Source organism: Mandrillus leucophaeus, unplaced genomic scaffold, assembly GCF_000951045.1.
Source record: "Mandrillus leucophaeus isolate KB7577 unplaced genomic scaffold, Mleu.le_1.0 Scaffold69, whole genome shotgun sequence".
NCBI lineage: Eukaryota > Metazoa > Chordata > Mammalia > Primates > Cercopithecidae > Mandrillus > Mandrillus leucophaeus.
The window spans coordinates 1,136,572-1,155,652 of NW_012107474.1; the positions used below are offsets into that span (position 1 = coordinate 1,136,572).

The 19,081-nt window shown below is 56.2% G+C and overlaps 1 protein-coding gene and 1 long non-coding RNA gene across 3 annotated transcripts in view; one reads left to right on the forward strand and one right to left on the reverse strand.

The window, feature by feature from the left end:
- Positions 1-19,081, forward strand: part of TSPEAR (thrombospondin-type laminin G domain and EAR repeats) — a 216,983-nt gene that overhangs the window by 183,914 nt on the left and 13,988 nt on the right. Inside the window, exons 6-10 of the mRNA XM_012002511.1 lie at positions 433-589; positions 1,806-1,937; positions 2,900-3,126; positions 4,574-4,760; positions 8,375-8,603. Coding sequence (XP_011857901.1) covers positions 433-589; positions 1,806-1,937; positions 2,900-3,126; positions 4,574-4,760; positions 8,375-8,603 — 932 coding nt within the window. The remainder of the gene's footprint in view (positions 1-432; positions 590-1,805; positions 1,938-2,899; positions 3,127-4,573; positions 4,761-8,374; positions 8,604-19,081) is intronic.
- LOC105555514 lies at positions 9,608-12,775 on the reverse strand. 2 transcript variants are annotated; one of them, XR_001008488.1, is made up of 3 exons: positions 12,571-12,705; positions 12,100-12,175; positions 11,698-11,817 (listed from the first exon to the last, which is right to left on the reverse strand). It is a non-coding gene; the product is annotated as an uncharacterized LOC105555514 (long non-coding RNA). The 2 variants fall into 2 exon arrangements; XR_001008487.1 differs by lacking the exon at positions 12,100-12,175 and having other exon boundaries at positions 9,608-11,817; positions 12,571-12,775.

A 19,081-nucleotide genomic window follows, 5' to 3' on the forward strand; every position in this document is an offset into this window, starting at 1 on the left:
ATGAGTGGTGGGTGAATGGGTTGGATGGATGGATGGATAAATGGATGGATGAATGGATGGGTGGATGGAAGAATGGATGGATGAGTGGTGGGTGAATGAGTGGATGGATGGATGGATGGACAGATGGATGGATGAATGCATGGATGAACAGATGGGTGGATGGGCTGTTGGATGAGCAGAGTAGCCAGTCACTCCAGGTTCACACAGACCCTTCTGTGGGTTCCCTCGGAATGGGGGGCAATTCTTCACCATTGCTCCCACGGCCTCCTCAGTAACCATCATGTAAACTCTTCCCACTTACCTCTGCAAAAGGTTAGACTCCATCCACCCCACCCTCCTCCAGGGTCTGGATGGGCCAAGCCCAGTGGTCCCCTCCTCAGCAGGTCCCTCCCCAGCAGCGTGGGCCTGAAGGAGCTGTCCCTCTCTCCGCAGGGCCTGGTGAGGCAGCTGGTCCTGCTGCCCGGCTCAGACGCCACCCCAAGGCTGTGTCCCAGCAGGAATGCCCCGCTGGCGGTGCTGTCCATCCCACGGGTCCTGCAGGCTCTCACGGGGAAGCCAGAAGATAACGAGGTGCTAAAATATCCCTACGGTTAGTAGGGGGGCCGCCGGCCCCCGCACCAAAGGCAGACGCAAGAGCCCTGGTCTCATACCAGGCAGGAACTCAGAGCTCAGCTCTCAGCACCCCCCCACATGTGCTTGCCCCTCTCGTCACTGCCACGGGGGGCAGCAGTCACAATGGCCAGGGAGATGCTTGGGGCCCACCCCCAGGAAGGCAGGCGGCACCATCAGACAGGCCAGTGTCATCCTGCCCTCCCCTCCAAATACTCCCATGACAGCCATCCAGCCCCTTCCTGGGGACCCCAGGCAGACAGCAGGCCTAACTTTAGAAAGTCTTTGTCCAGAGCTATCTGACATCCCTCATCCCATTTTACCCCCCAAGGACAGCGTTTGGGCCATTTCTCCCTACCCCACCTCTGTCCCACCATTATCTAGACCAGCACGCCCCAGTTGGGCCCACTCTGGCCCTACACTCACGTCTTCCACAATCCCCCTGGCCCAGAGGGCCTCCCCACTTGGCTTTCTCTTGTGTGAAGTTACAAGGGTGACTGTATCTATTTAAACCACACTCCCGCCATGGAGAATCTGAAATGCCCCTCCCCGCCACATCCCCACTGCTCAGCGGCCACCCCGAGGGACAGAGAGGTGGAGAACAGCCGAGCCCCCGAGCCTCAGGGTTGGTGGTTACCAGGTAGGGGGGCCCCCACCTCCAACACATCCGGGCTGCATGGTATGCTGTGTCACACCGCAGGCCAGCACCGGCTGGCAGGTGCACAGATGTCCCACGTAGAGTCAAGAAGTGGCAGAATTAGGACCCACAGTGGGGTGTGACTACTGGAAGTGATGGGATCAAACTGTCACAGATCCAAGCCAAGCCGTAGTTAAGATACACCAGTGTCAACAGGGACTCCCTCCCGAAAGGAGGCCGCACCATGTGCAATCGCTGAGGACGCCCAGAGGAGCAGGGCTTTTCCATCTCAATGGGATGGAAAGCCATGCCTTCCAGAGTAGACAGAGGGTGGGCTGACCATATAGGGGGCATCACAATGTCCTTCATCACCAGTAGGCCAGGTTCTCACTTCCCCACCTGCGATGTGGCAGGCTTGTCCCAAGATGCCTGCAGGGACCCTTCCAGACCCGCTTGCAGAGGCTGAGGCAGGGCAGCCTGGTTTGGGGCCTCCTCCTGCGTCGTCTTCCTTGGGAGCCACTGGCTTGCTAGATACTCATCTTCCTGGTCTTCCCCTCAGAAACCAACATTCGAGTGACGCTGGGACCCCGGCCACCGTGTACCGAGATGGAAGACGCCCAGTTCTGGTTTGATGCTAGCCGGAAGGGGCTGTACCTGTGTGTTGGCAACGAGTGGGTCTCCGTGTTAGCAGGTGAGGCAGCCCTGCACCCGGGGCATCGGCATGCAGGGCCACTCTGGCACAGCATGACTGGGAGTGGAGGCTAGGAAAGGGGGCACCTCAGCCACCTCTGAATGACCTCAGGCTTGGCCGTCACGCTGGGGCACTTCTGAGAGTGACAGGCAGCATCAGTACTGACCCCCAAAGCAAGGGGCGGCCAGGATGGCCAGCAAGCCAGGACAGTGCCCTCCCTAGAGCCACAGGACTCCCAGCCACGGGCCCTCCTCAGGGCAGGCACCACTCAGGACAGGAAACCGCCCCACCAGGAGCCTTGAGCCTGTGCATCTCATTTGGAAATGTGAACCTCCAGGGCATGGCACACGGGCTGACAGGGTGGGCATCACTTGGTACCCCTTCCCGATCTATGGGAAGACGATGCCTGCCTCCCTGCAGCCTCCCTGGTAGGGTGGCCTGGCCGCCACCTCTGCCCACACCCTCCCTGTCCACTAGATCAGAGATGAAATCCAAGGAGATGAAGAGCCTGAAAGGTTATTTTTACAGCGAGCCTTCTCAGCAGTCTGTTCCCGCTGCTGGGGAGGTGAGTGGAGGTGGCGATAGATGCTTCAGACGGGTTACCCGTGAGAAACGGGCACAGGTTCCGCCTAGCGCATGTGTGAGCTGCTAACTCTCTTTCACATTATCAAGGGCACAACTTGCCACAGAAGCAGTGAGCCTTTTAACAAGGCCACGATGTGTAAACGTCATCCTGTCGGTATCACTGGGGGGCTGCATGGATCACAAGCCCCTGGCAGCAGTGAGCGGCCTCCCTTTGACAGGCCTTTCCTGTGAGAGTGAAATGTGAAAACTGATGCCTGAGGCCGAGGCGCAGGAGTCGTGGCTTGTGGCTTGGGGCTTGGGGATCGTGCTCCCGCGAGGATTACTCTCGCTTTCCGTTCTCAGAAGTCTTAACCGAGTCACAATGTTTCTATCACAAGCCAAAGAAAGACTGGACTACGTGGAGGAGCATCAGAACTTGTTCACCAACTCAGAGACCCTGGGCATCGAGGTGTTCCGCATCCCCCAGGTGGGGCTTTTCGTGGCCACAGCCAACCGCAAAGCCACATCCGCGGTCTACAAGTGGACGGAAGGGAAGTTCGTCTCCTATCAGAACATCCCCACGCACCAAGCACAGGCCTGGAGGCATTTCACCATCGGGAAAAAGGCAAGTCTGTGTTCGGTGACTTCCTCCATCCCCTTTCACTTGGAAAGCCCCGAGTCCACGGGCGGGGCCCCTACACTGATTCTGCAGGTAAAGGAGTTTCTCATGGTGTCAACACCTCGTTCAGGTGGTAAAAGACTCACAGAGTCGCACACATTAGCCCACTACCCTAAATCCAGGATGTGACTTTGAGACAGTCTGCTCAGCTCCCACAAAATGGAAGACCAGACCATCTCCCAGATGCCATCCAGTTCTACATAGACCCCTTATCACTACATTTAAAACCTGTTGAGAGTGTTTACATGAGCTGGTCAAGAACCCACAAATCATTTCAGAAAGACATTAGAAGACGGACATTCCTGATCCTTCCTCTCCTCAAATGTTGAGGACACGCGATGTCCACATGCAAGGCTGAGGCCAGGCTCAGGGGAGCCACGGGTGGGACCTTGCAGGCTGGCAGCCACCTTCCTGTCAGGGCTGCTCTGGGCAGAGGATCGAGGTGGTGTGTCTGGGAGATGGTTGACATCACAATGGGAAGGACGGGGTTTCCTCTTCCCAGCTCTGTCCACTCCCTGGACTCCACGCAGCCATGTCCTGGAGACAGCACCTCCTGACTGCCCCCAAATAGTCACTCACTGGACTACAATGTGCCAAGCACACCCACAAGGCCCTGTCTGGACACAGGGCTAAAGCAGTGAGCACAGCAGACAGAAACTGCTCTCCCGTGGCTTATAGTCACCCTCATGCAGGCTGCATTTGCATCCACCGTGGCAGGTGAATAACTATTTTTTTTTTTGATTGATGACATCATAAGGTTTTAATTTTTTATTACAAAAACAACTTTGCATCAAAGAAAAATTGGAAAATTCCGAAAAGCAAAGGGGAAAATATTTTGTTCCATCATCCAAGCGAGTATGTAGGTTCACGTGGTGTCCTCGCCTCCAAGCACACTGTCCATGAACCATGCACCTTGCCCTTCATTCTGTATGTTCACGCAGCTGCACTATGAGCCCTGGGCACACTGCACCATGTTCATGTTTTACACACGTTGCCCTGACACAGCTTTGCGTGGCGATCACACCTGTAACACGGGAGAGCAGGTTGTGATGAGTTTTTCTGGTCATCTGGGTTATGAAGAACATTTTTGTGCATGAAGCTTTTCCTGAATTTGGGAATTTTGGCTTTTGTGTTTTTTGCCTTCAGATAGCAATAGAAGTGGAAATATTGGGTAAAGAATATGGACATTTTCAAGGGTCTTGATGAATGTAATGACCAGCTCTGTGCCCATCCCACCATGATGACCTGTAATGCGGGGGCCTCGGTCCTCTGTCCCTGCACCACGTAGCAGCCGTGGATCTGGAGAGAGATGCTGATGTTCAGAAGCCTTCAGCACCAGGCCCCTGGCACTGACCCAAGCAGAACCACGTGGTCCTGGTTTACTCTCTTTCAGGTCTTCCTGGCAGTGGCTAATTTTGAACCAGATGAAAAGGGTCAGGAGTTCTCTGTCATTTACAAATGGAGCCACAGAAAGCTGAAGTTTACCCCATATCAGAGCATTGCCACACACAGCGCCCGAGACTGGGAGGCCTTCGAGGTGGATGGGGAGCACTTCCTGGCGGTGGCCAACCACCGGGAAGGTAGGGCAGGTGTGGCCTTTATACCCAGAGGCAACCATTCCAGGGGCAGAGCAAGATTTGCATGCAGGGTGAATATGTATCTTATTAAAAATCAATAAGCCGCACACAGCACAGGGTGAACATGCATTCTGGACCATTCCTCACTGTCTGGGGGACGGATATCTACTGGTCGTCCCTGGGGCACCTGCCCACAGCAGAGCCACCCCAGAAACATGGACTGCCAGACTGACTCCCAGCACAGAATGCCTGCCATCCTCCCTCCTTGTCTGAAAACAACTAACTGATTGACTGACTGACTACCTGACTGACTAGCTAACTACCTGACTCACTGACTGACTACCTGACTACCTAATTACCTAACTGATGACTGATTGACTAATTACTTGACTGCTTGACTACTTGACTAACTACATGACTGACTAACTACCTGACTGACTAACTAAATGAATGACTAAATAAAACACAGACTGACTGACTAACTAACTGACTGACTACCTGACTCTCTGACTGACTGACTACCTGACTGATACCTGATTGGCTGACTGACTGACAACCTGAATGACTAACTAGCTGACGGGCTAACTGCCTGACTGACTGATTATCTGACTAACTACCTGACTGGCTGACTGACTGACCACCTGAATGACTGACTATCTGACTGGCTAACTGAATGACTGACTGTCTCACTGACTGACTGACTGACTGCCTCAAAGAGTGACTGACTGACTGACTGACTGACTACCTGAATGACTATCTGACTGACTATCTAACTACCTGACTGGCTGACTAACTAACTACTGGCTACCTCACTGACTGATTGACTGACTACCTGTCTGATTGACTATCTGAATGACTACCTGACTCTCTGACTACTAATTACCTGACTACCTTACTGACTGATTGACTGACTGTCTCACTGACTGATTACCTAACTACCCGACTGACTAGCTGACTGACTGACTAGCTAATTACCTAACTGACTAACTGATGACTACCTAACTAACTGATGACTGACTACATGACTGACTAATTACCTGACTACTTGTCTGACTGATTGACTGCCTAACTACCTGACTGACTACCTGACTAACTACCTGACTGTCTAACTGACAGATTATGTAACTACCTGATTGGCTAACCGACTCATTGAGTGACTACCTCACTGACTGACTGACTGACTACTTGACTAATTACTTGACTCTCCAACTAACTGATTACCTAACTCCCTGACTGGCTGACTCATTAACTGACTTACTATCTGACTAACTACCTGTCTGACTGACTGAATGATCAGTTGACTACCTGATTGGCTGGCTGGCTGGCTGACTGATGGACTACCTCACTAACTGACTGACTGACTGACAGTGACTACCTGCCTAACTACCTGTCTGACTACCTAACTACTTGACTAGCTGACTACCTCACTGACTAACTACCTGACTAATTGACTGACCAACTACCTGAATGACTGACTACCTGACTACCTTACTTACTGACTGACTGCCTAACTACCTGACTGACTGATGACTGACTGACTACCTGACAACTGACTGACTGACTACCTGACTGATAATTAACTACCTGACTGATTAACTACCTGACTGATGACTGGCTGACTACCTAGCTACCAAACTGACTGACTACCTCACTGACTAATTGACTGACTGACGGACTGAGTGACCAACTACCTGATTAACAACCTGACTGATGACTGACCGACTGCCTGACTAACCACTGAACTGACTGGCTGACTACCTAATTACTTGACTGACTAACAAACTGACTAACTGACTACCTCACTGACTAACTAACTACCTCACTGACTGGCTGACTGACTGACTGACTACCTGACTATCTGACTGACTGACTAACTACCTGACTATCTGACTGGCTGACTGATGACTACCTGACAACTGACTACCTCACTCACTGACTGACTAACTGATGACTGACTACCTGACTGATTAACTACCTGATGACTGACTACCTAACTGACTGACCGCCCATCTCACTGACTTAACTGACTACCTCACTGACTGGCTGACTGACTGACTACCTGACTATCTGACTGACTAACTGATGACTAACTACCTGACTATCTGACTGGCTGATTGATGACTACCTGACAACTGACTACCTCACTCACTCACTGACTAACTGATGACTGACTACCTGACTGATTACCTGATGACTGACTACCTGACTGACTGACTTACTGACTGACCATCTCACTGACTTAACTACCTCACTGACTGACTGACTGATGACTGACTGCCTACCTGACTGACTACCGAACTAACTGCCTGGCTGACTGATTACCTTACTAACTACCTGACTGACTGACTACCTGACTACCTGACTTATTAACTACCTAACTGACTGACCAACTACCTGACTGACTGATACAACTGACCGACCACCTTACTGACTAACTACCTGACTGACTAACTGACTGGCTGAATACCTCACTGACTAATTGGCTGGCTGGCTGGCTGACTGACTGACTGACTGACTAACTAACTAACTACCTGACTGACTGACCAACTACCCATCTGACTGACAAATTAACTGACTGGCTGACTGACTACCTCAATGAGTAATTGGCTGGCTGGCTGGCTGGCTGGTTGGCTGGCTGGCTGACTGACTGACTGGCTGACTGACTGACTGACTGACCAACTACCTGACTACTTGACTACCTATCTCAGTGACTGACTGACTGATGACTATCTGACTGACCAACTGTAATAACTGACTGACTGACAACTGACTGACTGACTACCTCAATGACTGACTGACTAAGCAATCTCCCTGCAGGAAAGGTCTGACCAGCACAGGGAGGGCAGATGTTGGGTATGGGCCCAGGCCCATGGCAGCGATGCTGGCCTGGTAGCTGGCCTGGCCAGGTGTGCAACGGAAGACAGCTGCCGAGGACATGGGATCTGGATGGCCTCCATGGCCTTGTTTCCTGAGGACAGGCAGCTGTCCCCCATTGTGCCAGCAGAGACAGTGAGGAGCACCGGCCTGGGAGGCACTGGGACACCTGCTTTCCAGGCCAGGGCAATGCCCTGAGTGGCCACAAGTACCTGCCATCCTGTAGCTCCAGGAGCCGGCCTGGGTCTGAGGGCATCTCCCCACCTGCAGGACCCCCAGACCCAACCCTGCCCAGGCTCCACAGCTCTGCACTCCCCTGAGCCCACAACCCAATGGGGGAGCTCCACAGTGGAGAGGGAGGAGCCTCCAGGCAGAGGTAGCAGTGCGTGGGAAGGCCTGGCCTGTGGGGACGCTGGGGAGCCGTGGGCGGTGGGGCCAGGACACAGCGGGCCCCACCTCCAGGACACGGGAAGGTCCTGAGGATGTACACCTGTCCCGAGGGCGATGGGGGCCACCAAGCATTTCCACATGGGAATGGCACCTGTGAAGGCCCAGAGGTGGAGTCAGAAAGGGGCTGAGGGTGAGAGGCTCAAGGTAAGAAGGGATGTCCCCAACAGCTGGCCTTGCCCTCGTGGGTCTGTGGTCCTCAGGGCAGGGACTTGGACTGGGCTCTGGCTATGTCAGGGCTACCATGGGGCTGTGGAATCTGCCTCCCTGCCCCCAGCACAGTCCTTTGGTTTCAGGTGACAACCACAACATCGACAGCGTCATCTACAAGTGGAACCCAGCAACCCGGCTCTTCGAGGCCAACCAGACCATTGCCACCTCTGGCGCCTACGACTGGGAGTTCTTCAGTGTGGGGCCCTACTCGTTCCTGGTGGTGGCCAACACCTTCAACGGCACCTCCACAAAGGTGCACTCGCACCTCTACATCCGGCTCCTGGGCTCCTTCCAGCTCTTCCAGTCCTTCCCGGTAAGGCCCCCAGCATGAGCCCCGCCTCTCCATCGCTGGCCACTGCGTCTGCCATGTGCACCTGCAGGACAGGTGATGTGCGCTGGGGGTCCACCGAGAGCCAAACCTAGTGCTGTTCTGCACCCATGACCCCAAAACCCAGGCAGGGCCTGCCCCTCTGGACGGCACAGGCTCTTTGCCTGGCGTCTGAGCCCTTCTTGCCTGGCAGCCTTTGTGTGCCCAGGAACAGTCCAGGCGCCCGGAAATGAGGCAGGAGGTGCACCCTGGCTCTGCCCCACCCTGGTGTGGTGTTCTCCATAAAGCAGTCCCCAGGCTCAGAACAGGCCCTTTGTCCCCTCGGAAGCTCCCGCGGTCTAATCCGAGTCTGTACGGGTGTCAGGGCCCTGGCCCAGAGGCAGCTGGGCAGCTTGGCTCTGACCCAGGCCAGTGTGGGGGCTGGGTCGGGGCAGCACGTGACGTTCCCCTCCAAGCCTCAAGTGTCCCTCGGCTGGTTCCACCTCCAGGGGCGGGGACAGCGTGCTGCCTGCTCCCAGCAAGTGTGCCGAGGACTGTGACCAGAGCAGAGGTGCGGGGTATGGGACAGGCGGGGGCGCATCTCCCACCTTGGTCTCAGCCTCTATGTGAGCTGCGGTTCCCCGGAGGGGGCAGCTCGGGGGCTTTGCAGTGCTGGTGACAGCACTCCCACTGTTTGCTAGAAGCATGCCTCTCATAAGACATCACCTCCCTTGTGTCCTTCCGGAATCTTCTGTGCCCCCTGACCTGGCGACTCATTCCACTGCAGAAATGTTCTCAGGGCCTTCTGCACCCGAGGCAGTGAGACTAACCCAGGCCACTCTTGCCACATGAGCTGCCCCCATGCCACGTCCCAGTGAGGCTGGTATAAGGGCAGAGCCATAGCGGATGGTGATGCCCGGACCCCTCGCCCCCATCAGGGAGTCTGGAAAAACAGCGACAGCAGTCAGGCCTTGCCAAGCTACCCCTGCATTAGACAAGAGGCTGTGCATGTGGTGGGTGGGGCTTTACGGCTGAAATGATTGAAGGCATTCTGGAACATTCCATACATTCCATACATAACATTCCATGCATACGTCTCATTAGGGCAAGCCTGCAGGTAGCACATGGGAGTGAGCTTCCAAACAGAAGGGAGGAAAATGGAGTTCAGCGATCACAGGTTCCTGGAGCCCCTCTACCCAGCAGGAGTGAGAGCAGCTTAGGAAACCGGGAGTGTGACCACCTCGAGAAGCCCGCAGGGACCGGACCAGGAGCCGCGGCTCACAGGGACCACCCAACCACACGTGTTAATGTGCGCAGAGCATTGCACTGGGGGTGCCTCGTGCTCAGCCCACCTGCAGGCTGCGGCACAGCGTCATCCAGGTGGCCACAGCCCCACCCTTCGGGCACTCATGGTCCAGTGGGGAAGGGCAGTTTTACGTGGATGTTCAAGGCACGAGGAGAGCAGACATCAGCGAGCACACCCCCGACTTTCCCAGGCCTCACCAGGAGGAAGTGAGGACTGGGAAAGTGGGAAAGCACCTGCAGGGCAGCGGGGCTGGGAGTAGGCAGCAGGGTCACCATCCAGAGCCACAGGCTGCAAGTGAAACATGAAGCCTGCCCTCATGGGGTTGACAGGGCTGCACGATAATGACTGGTCAGTGGCTGGGAGGGAGTGAGCCATTGGGAGGCTGCTGTGGCCGCCCAGATGAGCTGCAGGTACCCAGGTGAGGAGCCAGCAGTGCCAGAAGGAACATACCTCGAGCTCGCTAGTGCTGTGGATGGAACAGGTGAGCGTGCCTGCGATCCAGGAAGAGGCGGGATGAGCCTCCTGGCACGGGGGCAGAGTGAGGCTCAGTGCACTAGGGTTGGGGGTGAGCCAGATTCCTTCCAGCCACTGGCCTTAGTAACAGCCTCAGGAGGTAGGTGGTGGCAGCAGCTCACACTGGCTGAGCCTCGACTCTGTAGAGTGCCTGTGCCAAGAGCTCTGCCCGCATCCTCCCACATCACCCTCACAGCACCTTGAGAGGGGCTTGCTGCCACTGGTCTCTGTTACCCACAAGGACACAGAGGCTCAGAGCAGTGAAGAGCTCTGCCCGTGGCAGAACTGGGATCAAGCCAAGCAATGTGGCCTGTCGCTTGGTTTGATGTGGCACAGGACAGAGCTGAGCACAAGTTCCTTGTGTTACTGGTCCCGGCGCAGTCCTCTCACCGCAACGTGCATGCTGCTAAGACTCTGGGAAACTACAAGGGTGTCCTGGGCTGGTGGCCACATGCTGGTGTGCAGACAGCTGACCTGAAGAAGGGTTCAGGAGCCTTCAGTCATGGGTTAGTGTGGCCACAGGGCTCAGCAGGGACGGCCCCTCTGACCAGTAGTCATTGACCTGGAGTCGGACTAGGCTGGTGAGGTTTGAGATGTGAAAGTAGCTGCAAGCCGGGGCCAAGACCATGATATGGGCTGGAAATTGGGATTCCCAAGGAGGCCTCGACACGCGGGTACAGTGGCTAAAAAGGCAAATGGTGGGCTGGGTGCAGCAGTTCACGCCTGTAATCCCAACATTTCGGGAGCCCAAGGAGGGCGGATCATGAGGTCAGGAGAGCAAGACGATCCTGACTAACACAGTGAAACCCTGTCTCTACTAAAAATACAAAAAAATTAGCTGGGCGTGGTGGCGAGTGACTGTAGTCCCAGCTACTCGGGAGGCTGAGGCAGGAGAATGGCGTGAACCTGGGAGGCGGAGCTTGCAGTGAGCCGCGATCACACCACTGCACTCCAGCCTGGGCGACAGAGTGAGACTCCATCTCAAAAAAAAATAAATAAATAAAAAAGGGAAATGGTGACATCGAGCAGCAAAGAAAGGGTGGCTTGTGGACCTGGGCGCAGCTGCAGAGCACAGGTGATCCGGCCGACAGCAGTTCCCGTGGAAATACCCGGGGCTCCACACCAGTCACGTGTCATCGGGATCACACTGGTGCCGTAACATGAACGTGCGCCCTGGTGGCTCCAGGCTCACACATGCAGAGCCCCAGCACACTGGAGCATGTTCGAGGAGCTTTGCCAGAACCACGAAGGGATTTGAAACGTTATCACACAAGGAACAATTGCAGGGCTTGAGGCTTTATCCTGAAGGAAGGTATAGGCAGTCACTTCCAAGCATCTAACGGATGAGCTGGGGAAGGGGAACAGGCCTCCAGGGGGTCTTGAGAGCAGAGTCGCGCACCCTGGATGGAAAGGCACAAGTGACTTTCTCGTCAACTAGGCAAGGTCTCCTAACAGCTGTTGAGCCACGGAGAGGCTGCTGTCCTGGGGGCCCTGCATTCTAAATCACAAAGCGAGGCGACAAGAGAAAGGATCCCTGCAGTGGGTTGGGGAGTGCATTTTGGAGATTATCATCCTAGATCTACCGACACCATAATCCTAAAGCTCCTGTGATAACACCAAGTCCAATTTACAGCGTCGTCTTCATGATACTTCACCAAGGTGCTTAAGTGCCCAGAGCGTACCTGGCCAGCTGCGCATGTCACCCATGCCATCCTCTCTAGCTAAGGGTCCCTGGATGTTTGACAAAAATCCTGAAAACTGCAGGAGTCAGGCTAAAGAAAATAAAGATAGGCTGAAAGAAACCGAGCTACCTCTAGAAACAGAAAGGAATTTTTTAAAGTTACAACTGTCTTCAGAAGTATTCAAGAAGATACGGCACTTATGAAATAAAAAGAATGCTACTAATGAGACAGAGAGCTTGGACATTAAAAATGCAATTGCTGGCATTAAAAGAAGACATTCATTAACATGACTGAAATAAAGTTAAGACGATCTTCTAGAATGTAGAATGAAAAGAGACAGAATCAACCCCGGAGAGTCTATATCTGGCTAACCAAAAAGGCTTTCAGAGAAAGCCTTGCAGAAAACCTCCCAGATCTCATCAGACTGAAGGGGCGCTGAGACCAAGGAGGGCGAGAGCAAAGGAAAGTTACCTTCGAAGCACACAGGAGCCGCACAGCCTGGGATTTCCCACTGGCAGCCCTGGATATCAGGAGGCAGGAGGGCTCAGTGGTCTGAAGGCGAGTGATGGACGCAGCGCCCCGCAGGACAAGGCCGCTGGCCGCTGCCCTGCACAGCTCCCACATGTCCGTGGCTTCCTGCCACATTGGATTAGTTCTCATATCAAATCAGACAAGGTTTCCTGCCCTGTCTCCGCTACCCCTTGGAGCACACACAGTGGGAAGCAGCAGGAAGGGGCTGACCTGATTCTGTGCTCACAACCCATTGGCCAGGGCCAGTCACATGACCCAGCCTAGCTGGACCTGAGCTCATGTGTCCTCACAGCTCATTGGCTAGTGCTGGTCATATGACCCAGCCTAGCTGGACCTGTGCTCACGTGTCCTCACAGCTCATTGGCTAGTGCTGGTCATATGACCCAGCCTAGGTGGGCCTGTGCTCACATGTCCTCACAGCTCATTGGCTAGTGCTGGTCATATGACCCAGCCTAGGTGGGCCTGGGCTCGCGTGTGCTCACAGCTCATTGGCTAGTGCCAGTCACACGACTCAGCCTAGCTCGCCCTGTGCTCATGTGTGCTCACAGCTCATTGGCTAGTGCGGGTTATATGACCCAGTCTGGCCGCCAGTCTGAGACATGTGGGAGCCCTGGACGAGGCGGTGTCCCTGGGGTGCACTGACAAGCCTGGGTACTCAACCAGATGCAGGAAATCAGAACTAAAGTGGTGGCTCCACCCAAAGATGACCATAAGGAAAGTTCTGGAATGAGAACTGGTGCGTGTCCTAGAGAGAAGCCAGCCCAGATGGTCTGGGGTCAGCGAGGGCATAAGAGGGGCTTTGAGGGCTGTGGAGCCCACGGAGCACAAAGTGTGTCCAGGGATGGCGCGCTGAAAGAGTGACAGATACACAGACTGCAGGAGATGAGGAAGGCAGAGACACGGGGCCGGGCCAGGACGATCTTCCTGTGCAGCAGCCGCTGAGGTGGGACGGGACTGACAGCCCCAGGGAGCAGGATCGAGGGGCTCCTGGGATGGGAAGATGGGAGAGCTGGGAGCGTTGTCGCCTGCAGAGCTGGTGTGTTTTCTTCCTCTGGGAAGGAGGGAAGGAGGGGAGGGCCAGACCCAGGAGGGGACAACTAGAAACTTGTAGAAAAGCAGCATACACAGATCACAGGTCCAAGTACGAAGCAGGTGAACCCGTGCTGTGATTTTAAGCATGAAAGAAGAATGTTTACCTGGCACCCAGGGATGGCACGACAGTCGGTCGTCTTGACAGAAATCGCCTGGGTGGGTGGTACCATAGCCCGGCCCCTGGCTCTGGGGGCTAACATTACCATAAGGTCAGGACCACACGAAGCTGATCATGATGTGTCACTCAGAGAATCGCCCCATGGCCGAACCCAGGGGAATCTGGGTCCAATGCTGGGCATGGATGTTGGTGTTTATTAGTGGAGGTACAACCCAGGCTGCTTGGGGGAGCCGGGAGAGGGGAAGGAGGGCAGAGTCCCTGCATCTCCATCCCACACCCTACACCGTGGGTGAAGAGGCGAAGCCAGAAGCCGCCCACCAGGAATCAGAGGAGCCCCCAGCAGCACCCACTGAGGGGGACAGTCGCCACAGACCCTAAGCAGGAGCAGCTCTGCCTTCGGGTGCCCAGACCAGGTGCAGGCAGGCAGCCTGGTGCTCCCAGATAAACAAGACCTGGCAGCCCTGGCCCCTGCCCTGCGTGTGGAGCACGGCTCCCTTCACTCCTGACAGGCTCATTCTGGAAGCCCTGGAATTCCTGCTGATGGCAGCCTTCCTCATCTTCCTGTTTTGGAAAGCCTTTTGGAGATTTCTGGAAGATGGTCTGTGACTGCACATCCTCAGCTGGTTGGCGATTCCACCTCACACCCATCTCACAGGTGTGGAAACTGAGGCTCAGGTTCGGGGACCTGGCCACAAACGCGCAGCAGTAAGTGGCCGAGCCGGGGCATCCACAGGTGTCCCTGCGTCCACGTGAATCCCCTCCTCCGTGCCTGCCCCGTGGGGATGGAGCCTGCAGCCTGGTTCGGGCGGTGACGGGAGTGCCTGGAACGCCGCACACCATGGTGGGGTCTCAACCCTTCCCTCATGGGGCCCAGCCCTTTGATGGACTACCTGCTCTTCATGACATGGCATCGGGACTGGATTCTGAGCTTTGTTGATCTTTGTGTGTCTGGAAGGCAGTCAGGAGGTGTTTGTGGAACGTGGTTACTGAAAAACGCAGGGCTTCTGTCGCGGGTGAGGCGGTGGAGGTGGCAGCCCAGCCTGGAAGACGGCTGGTTTACATTTTCAGGCCGCATGTGAAGGGCAGCTTTGATCTACACCAAGGACTGGAGCCGTGGTCCTGGAGACACACGGGCATCCTCAGAAGGGGGCCAGCAGCGAAGGGGCAGAAATGGAACCACCTGAGCCAAGGGGAGGGTCTGGGCTAGCGACCCGGGGAGAAGTCCCAAGGGGTGGGTGACATCTGCCTGAAAGAAACATCAGAGAAGGGCAGGGGCTGGAGCAGGACCACAGCGGACAGAAGGAAGCACGGCTGCAGCTCCCCCAAGCAGACCAGAACTCCAGGAATGGGGACCTGGTTGCTGGGGGCACCGCCATGGCCCAGGTCCTGCTCGTGCCACAGGAGGGCCCTGGGCAGGCGCTGGGACCACGCACACATAGATGGGCTTCCTCTCCACCCGGCCTGAGCCTCATTTTCACAGCTCAGTAATTCCTCAAAACTCACAAAGCCCACTTTCATGTTTTGCCAACATTTTTCACATTGTGTTGAAATCCTTTTAGGTCCTAGAGATGTCTTAATTTGTTTACTGTTTGGTTTGAGTTTTGCAATGTCTTTCATGAACGTGAGCTTTGAAGCGGGTGAAGCCGACATGCTTTGAAAGTGCGTGTGTGCCGTAGAGAGGCGCCCTTCTGGAGGGGTCTGCGGGGGTGTGGGGTGCAGGTGGGGTTAGAGGAGCTGTGCACACAGAGCTCACTTTCTCCCAGAAACACAGGGTGGGCGTTCCCAGGGCACTGCAGGTTAAGTGCAGTGCTCCAAAGGAATGGTCGGTGGGCATGGCAGGACTTTGCAACCCAAAGGCAGGTATGAGTGAGGAGCTGGCTGCCCACCCTGGGGAAGGCAGTTTGATGTCCCATTCTTCCACCTGCCCTCAAAGTCTTTCTGCCCATCCCACCAGGAATTCTAGAACTTTCTTCCAGGTGGGAGAGACCAAGCCTCCAATGACTGGGCCTTCCCAGCTTGGACCAAAGGAGGAGTGAGTTCTGTCCCTAGAAGTCTAGGCACAGGGTCCTGCTCCCTGAGCTGATGGAGTGGGACCTGCGGTCACGGTCACCAAATGTGGCCTCCAAAATAGGTTTGGCTTCTGAGTGAGTTTGCTGCAGAGCTCAGAAGGTGTTGCAGCTTCCAAAGCTTGGTGGTTCTGTGATCGTAGCTGTCGGCTTGTGGGGTCCTCACAAGGACAGCAGCAGCCACCATGTTAGCAGGGACCCCTCGTCACAGCTGGGCCCCCGACTTGGTGCCACACACTTCCCGAGGGTCCCGCCCATGGCTCCTCAACACACATGTACATGCACACTCAGGCACACGTGTGTGTACTCGCCTCCATGGTGATCGAAGGGCAAGAGGTGCTGTGGGGCAAGGACGCAGCGGGGGCCACTCTGGGAACAGGCACCCGGCAGGCAGCCGTGGGGTGGTTAGAAAAACAGGCAGGAGCCCCTAAGCACCCTCATGAGACCTGGCTGTGTCTCTCTGAGCCTCCATCTGCACATCTGTCAAGGGAGCAGCATGAAGGGGCCCCTCCCAGTGGTCAGCACTGCCCAGGACAGCCTGACGGGGCTGGGCAGAGCCTGGGCGGGAGGGCTCTGGGAAGGTGGCAACTGTGCCCTATGACTTCTGTCTTCTCTGTGACGCAGGAGCTGGCAGTGGCCTAGGCAGCTCGGAGAAGGTGCCAGGCTTGCGGGTTCTGCAGGGCTGGGAAGAGCACAGAGGGGCACCCAAGAGTTGGCTGGGGAGTGTGTTGAGCCCAGTTCCCTCAGGGGAGTGACCTGTCATCCAGTAGCGTTGCCGCACCATGGCCGCCCACGATGCTTGTCCAGCCTTAGCCGGCTACCCTTGGAGAGGATGCCAGTACGCCCCCCACCAGCGCCTGTTGGGGAACTGCCTTCTCCTGGCGGCTGGGGAGGGAGCCCCAGGGGTGCATCCTGCCTCCCTCCCCTCCCTTGGCACTCCCAGACCACAGAGGCATCCTCTTTCTTTGCCCCATCAAAGCCGGAACCCAAGGGACTCTTTGCCCAGCAACTAATCCACTGATTACCGGGTGCCCACCCGCCCTTGAGGGAGCTGTTGGGGGCTCCAGGTGCTCCTGGCTGCCAAGTCCCAGAAGCACTATCATCCCAGCAAGATGCTCCTGAGCTGCCAGGCACCGTGCCAGGGCAGCAGGGCCAGGCTCTGGGGAATTCCATTGGAGGGAGGGCGGGAAGGGCCTGCCCAGCCCAGCAGGTGCCTGGCCGCGTGGCTCCCGTGCCAGCCGGGGTTTGGCAGGGCCTTTGATGTGAAGATTCTTTTTCTGTCTTCTATGAGTCCCTAACGTGCTTAGAATCTGGGAGTGGCCTGACAGCGGGTCCCATGCTGCACGCCCTCTGCCTGGGTTGGCACAGCCCCTGTGGGGCACCTCTTCACTTCTGAATGGGAGAAGGCCCCAGCTTCAGCAGAGGGACAGGTTCACTCCAACCTGCAAGGGGCTTCTGACTGCCTGGCGTAGGGAGGAGGGGCTGTGGACAGCCAAAGACAATGACTGCCCTGCTGTGGACTCAGCCAGCTAAATGCTGGGAGCAGGAGCCGGTGACACCCCGAGCCAGTTTCAGATAAACTAATTTTTCTTTTTGCCAGAGTATATGTCTCAAGTATTACATAGGAGACATGCAGACTAAAGAATTATTCATTGTCTGAAACTTAGATTGAACAGGGACCCTGGATTTGCTAAATCAGATGCACAGACCCTGGCTGGGTGCAGGAAGCAGAAGGGTGACTTGAGCAGCCTCCGAGCCTCCCCTGGCTGCCCCCGCCCCCAGCCTGTCTGGCCCTGCACTCCAGCAAGGGCTCTGCTTTGTAGCGGCAGCCAGGCAGGTGGCCACACAGCGCCGACTCCCGCCACTGCCATGTCCTGGACAGACCTCCACACCCACCCCCACAGCTGACACGTGCTTGTCCTAGAGCAAATACACACCCCACCTTGGGCTCCAACCAAGATTCAACTCAAGGTTTGCTCCCTACCACCCCATGAAACGTGGGCACAGTCCCTGCCATGGAGGCTGCAGTGCTGCAGGTCCCACCAGACCAGACTGCCCATCTTGGGCATTCCCAACCCAGAGTCTCCACCAGCCTCGGGGCTGTGGCCAGAGCACTGCCACCTCCACCCCACGCGCCTGCCACCTGCCCCTCTCCAGGGCTCACATAGCAGCCCGTGTGCCACCCATCCCTAGGGATGTACCGAGTCCTCTGACGGGTCTCCCGAAGCCCCTGTCTCCATCCCTAAGGATGTACCGAGTTCTCTGAGGGGTCTCCAGAAGCCCCTGTCTCCAAGGACCCCACCCTTCTTTCCCCTCTTGGGAGTGGGACCCACCCCACCCCACCCCCACAGCACTTGGCTCACCTCTGTCCTGACACCTTCCTACCTCCTGTGGGTCTCAGAGCTGTCCACATACATCTGACCTCCTCGCTCTGCTCAAAAGCCTCCTCTGGCTCCCCAGTGACCTTTGGCTGGGGGCCCGACTGCTTTCCACAGCACCCAGGCCCTGTAGGCCTGCCCCAGCCCCTGCTCCGCACTCTGTGTGCACCCAGCCCTCCTGGCTCCCTCAGTCCTGTGTCTGTCCTGCAGCTCCTTCTGCCTGGATACCCTTCCCTGCTTCCTGCCGCCAACTCCCCATCCTTCCTCCATGCCTTTGGGCCCTCGTCCTCTGTGCCCCCAAGGCCCCAGGCAGCCCCTCCATGGTTCCCCATCTGCAGCAGCCCCTGTTCCAGGGCTCCTTTGGGCAGGGAGGGCACGTGACTCATCCCTGAGATGCAATGCCCGGCTCAGCCCCAGCTTGCAGTAAGCTCTCTCTACACAGTGCGCAGAGAGCCAGCTCGGGGTCTTCCCGCACCCTGGGCTGCTACAGGGCAGGCCCTCCGGGGCCTTCCCTGAGAGGGAGTTTCAGGCTCTTCTGGCCCCAGCAGTCCATCAGGATCTGCCTCAACACAGGTGAGCATCAGCAAGTAGCTGAGAAGTGGAGGGGCTCCACTGGAAGGACGCCCAGGGCTGGAAGCATGTCTCTTCAGTCTTCCCCAGCAATGTGGGGAGAGCTATGCCGTGCGGGTGCACGTGTGTGTAGATGAGGACATGCAGGCGGGTGCATGTGTGTGCCTGCAGGGATATGCCTATGTACAGGCATGTGTGCAAGTATACACATATGCACATGTGCACAC